A 4,550-nucleotide genomic window follows, 5' to 3' on the forward strand; every position below is an offset into this window, starting at 1 on the left:
ACCAACATAATCATATATTAATTGCATGCGGATATTAGGTGTATGATATTATTCGTGTGTTAATTATGGACATGTATATTAATTGGGGGAAAACAATGACAACCATGGAGTTTCTGCACTTGGATGCATATGCACCCGGGTGAACAATAAAATCAAAAGAAACAAAGACTTTTTTAAAATTAAACATTATTTATTTTTTCACCAACATGCAAAATTTCGTAGTAATTTTTTTTTGTAGATGTCTCGACAAAAAAAAGAAAACAATGTTTCAAAAAGGGTTCCAGACCTGCCGGATGTTTTTCATCACAAAACTTTGCATGCTGGTAAAACATTCAACACTGATTATTAAAAATCAGATATTTTTTCTTATTTTTTACAAAATTTAATCTTCATCCACGTCCATATGCACCTAAAAGCAGAACAACACTTCCGAAACTGTGAATGCATTTGATACATGTAAGCACTTCACTTTCCACATATGAAGAATGATGCTCTCACATTTACGAGAGAGCTACCATACTAGTTGAACAACAAAACAAATCACTGCTTGAGTGCTTGTTTCAACTAACCGGAAATAAATAAGAAAATGAAATGAACACAACTACACATACCACACAATCGTTCCACGCATAAAAAAACTAAAATAACTAGGTGTTTTTTGTTTGTCAAAAGTTAGAAGATCTGATGTTTTTAATGCCGACACGAGGAGCTTCTTCTTTTAGTTTTTTCAGTGCAACTTATTTTATTTTATTTATTTATTTATGGAAAACCCCTTTTCTTTTAGTTTTTCATTTAGGGGCAGTATAGATTAGTAAATGCCTACATGCAATGCACGTTAATATTAGGTAGTATATTAACTGCATGTGTATATTATGTGTATGATATTATTTGTGTGTTAATTATGTTATTAGTGCTTGGGATGATGTTATTGCATGCTAAACACGTTGAGCGCTCGCCGTTGAAGCAGTCAAGATCGTTGGATTGACCTGGATTGATGGGCGTGATCAGTTAGATCTGCCCCTTGGGTCTTTTTGATATTGGATTTTTAGCAAAATTTATATTGGCATAGTAGAAGAGTTTTTTTTAGACAAATATATAGCTGAAGAGGTTTTTTTAGACAAATTTTTTTTGAACCAGGCTTTTTGACCCCTTTCCATTGCATCGAACGGAAATACAACAGTCCCAGAAACATGTTCAGAAGGAAAGGAAAAGGAAAAGTTTGTTAGCTTCTAAAAAAAAGATGAAGAGTTTGTTAGCTTCTACAAGAAACCTATAATGGGCCGAGCTATGCGAGCTTTGACGATCCAATCGCAGGCCGTCGTCCTATTCACCCCGAGCCCAGCCAAACTCTACATTATCTCCAGACCCGGCCGTGCCGCCTCGGCAAAGCTTCAACCTTTGTCTCAAAGAAAAAAAAAGGCAAAGCTTCAACCGTACCGTATCTGTCTCGCTTTCCTTGAACACAGATCGATCTACTATACGGGAGATTCGGCGGCATGTCATAGCCGACGCATCGAAACCATCCTCCGGCCATGACCGCCGACACCTCGGACGACGAATCCCCGTGGCGGTGCCTGCTGCAACCAGACGTTGTTCGGCTGATCGGGTGGCGGCTGCTGGCCAGCGACCTGCTCGACTATGTCCGCTTCCGTGCCACCTGCCGGCATTGGAGGTCCAGCACCGTCTCCCCACGCGGCAGTGGCATCGTCGATCCACGATTCCATCCCCGTCGGTGGATGCTGCTGCCACAGGGGCACGGGCTTCACCCTGGCAACGGCGTGCTACGATTCTTCAATCTCTCGACAGGGATCTTCGTCCGCGCCCGGCTCCCGCTTCTCACGGATCATCACGTCCTCGACTCGCCCGATGGAGTCCTCCTCCTGCAACACAATCTCGACGACGACGCCCCAATTCGCGTCCTCAATCCTCTCACCGGCGACACCGCGGAGCTCCCCGCGCGCACGCCTTCCGTGGAAATCTATTTTGATTCGCTCATCAATGATCAAGAGCATGCCGCCTCCTTGAGCGTCGGTGCAGACGGAGTCGCCATGGCCGCCGTCGCACTATTCAGTCTGTCGACTATAATACTTGCTACCACGAGAGATCGGCGTTGGAGGGTCGCAACATGGAACCCGCGATATATGGGAGTGCCATCAGTATCATTCCAAGGAAAGATATACGCCTTGCGAAGTTCCGCGGAGGTGGGTACATATAAGAGGACAGTGCAAATTTTCCAGATCGAGCCACAGCTGATGCGGATAGGTCCATCCTACCCAAAGTTGATTGCATCATGTACAATTGGTGGAATCGACGACTCTTTTGATCTGGTAGAATGTGACTCGGAAATCCTGTTGATCCATACAAAATACAGTGCGACGTCTCCTGAATTTCTAGTATACAAATTAGCCGACCTTATTCTGGGTAAGCTTGTCCCGGTGACAAGCATAGGGGGCAATGTTCTCTTTGTTGATGTCGCGAGGAGACAGAGTGTGAGTTCCCGAGCTATGCTTGGCAATGGCATTACAGGTGACGCCGTTGTCTATCTTGTGCCCTCGTATGGCCGTCCTCAACAGTACCAGATCGGTAGTGGTACATGGTCGGATGTAGCAGGGGATGTCTCAGATGGTGGGACTGTGTCGAGGACTTATAGCCTCGTTGACCATATGTACAACTGTTGCGATTGTGCCCGTTCAAGCAGATGAGTAAGATTTATTCTTCATCGCTGATTAGGTTTTTGCTACTGTACTTGCTGAACTAATTGATTTCCTACGTATGCAGAGGTGAAACGTAGAAGTGATATTTATAGAAGTGATGAGATGGCCACATGGGGTAAGGCTTGATCTGCAATGCTTTTACTGGTTCTCCCAATGTATGCATGTATCTCTGGCTTGGTACAGAGCTTAACGAACTAGAGTACTTCTCCAAAGTGTGATGCGTGTAGATACGCGTGATGCGTGTGGAAGTCTTTTCCTGTTATATCTGACCACGTGTGTCATTTTGGCAGGTGTAAATTATCGTTTTCATCCTGTACGCGAGAAAGCAGAGGAGCTTGGATCAATGACAGACTTTCTTGGCTTTATTTCTGTACCTTGTGGCTGGTGTGATTAGTTTATCTTGGCTTGTAATATTTATCCTTGTAGTAGCTAGCTATTGCTTCACTTATTTTATAAAACATCATATAATCATGCAATCAATTTTCTCCCGTTTTGGGCTTTTGGCAATTGATATATACTCCTTGAGTACAAATTAGTTTTATTGGTAAAAAAATCAAAATAATATCATTGAAGTTTTCATTATTTTTTACAACCATGTAAATTCATGGGTATAATATTTTCGAAAATGTTAACGCCCACACGTGTGGGCGTCTGACAACTCGCCCACACGCATGGATCACCGTCTAGTAACTTCTGCACGAATCTTGGCACGAATTAGCTGATTTTGTATGTCACGTAGGACAACTCGCGTGTGTGGTGTGTGAGAGAGGTCGTCCACACATCCGTTTTATCACACGGAGGGGCCGGTGTGTGGGCATTTAGCAGTTCGCCCACACACCAGTTTTCAGTCACGCACAAGGGCTGGTGTGTGGGCATTTAGCAGTTCGCCCACACACCAGTTTTCAGTCACGCACAAGGGCTGGTGTGTGGGCGTTTGCCATCTCGCCCACACGCCTGCCTCCTCTCCCACACCCAAGTTGCCAGTTGCCATGCGTTTTGCAGTGTACATGGCAACTGCCCTAATGTGATTGCAAGCAGATGGCAACTCTCTCTTTTTTTTACCCGAACATATCAGTTGACCTATGGTTTGCATGGTACATAGCAAACTGCCCTAGCGTGCACGTAAGCAGATGGCAACTCTTTCTTTTTACATGGCAACTGCCCTAGCGTGCTTGTGAGCACATGGCAACTCTCTCTTTTACCTGAACATGTTTTTTTGCCATGCCTTTTTAATAGTGCTACACGTCAACTGCCTAGTGTTAGTAGGTGGCAACTTCTAAAGTTTTGAAATCATGACAACCGCAGTAGACCAGATCACACATGGCCACAGCTGTAGTTGTCCAAAAAATGGCAATTTGAAACTTTGACCTGAGATGGCAAATGCAGTTGAGCAAACATGGCAACTGTAGTTGTCCGACATGGCAACTGCACTTAAACGAACATGGACGAGGGTCCGGCCCATGGCAACTGCGGGCGCGCGGTAAAGTGTCATGTGGGGCGTGCGGGACCACGACTACGAGGCCTGACGTACCGAGCGTGTGGGCGTTATCTATTTCGCCCACACGCACGCGTGTAAGAGAGACCGGGAGGGAAAAAAGAGGCGTGTGGGCGCTAGTTGTTTTGCCCACACACAGGCGTGTGGGCTGTTCCTCTTATACACCACACAAAATGTGTGGGCAGCCCCTCTAACGCCCGCACGTGTGGCACTTATCGGCGTCCTTATATTTTATGAAGGACGCCGATAACTGCCACACATGTGGGCGTTAAGAAATCTGCCCAAACGTTCTGTGTGGTGCCTAAGAAGACCAGCCCACATGTTTGTGTGTGGGCAAAACA

General features: G+C 45.2%; 1 protein-coding gene across 1 annotated transcript; it reads left to right on the top strand.

The window, feature by feature from the left end:
- The first annotated feature begins 1,380 nt into the window (after positions 1-1,380).
- Positions 1,381-3,207, top strand: LOC123186006 (uncharacterized). Its single transcript, XM_044597805.1, has 3 exons — positions 1,381-2,702; positions 2,779-2,829; positions 3,005-3,207. The coding sequence occupies exon 1, from the start codon at positions 1,533-1,535 to the stop codon at positions 2,700-2,702; it is 1,170 nt and encodes a 389-aa protein (XP_044453740.1). The 5' UTR covers positions 1,381-1,532; the 3' UTR covers positions 2,779-2,829; positions 3,005-3,207.
- The last annotated feature ends 1,343 nt before the right edge of the window (positions 3,208-4,550 follow it).

Source organism: Triticum aestivum, chromosome 2A (assembly GCF_018294505.1).
Source record: "Triticum aestivum cultivar Chinese Spring chromosome 2A, IWGSC CS RefSeq v2.1, whole genome shotgun sequence".
Taxonomy (NCBI): Eukaryota; Viridiplantae; Streptophyta; class Magnoliopsida; order Poales; family Poaceae; genus Triticum; species Triticum aestivum.

Bases quoted from the DNA above. Each gene is read 5' to 3' on its own strand.
- LOC123186006 (XM_044597805.1), top strand. From the start codon at position 1,533: ATGACCGCCGACACCTCGGACGACGAATCCCCGTGGCGGTGCCTGCTG.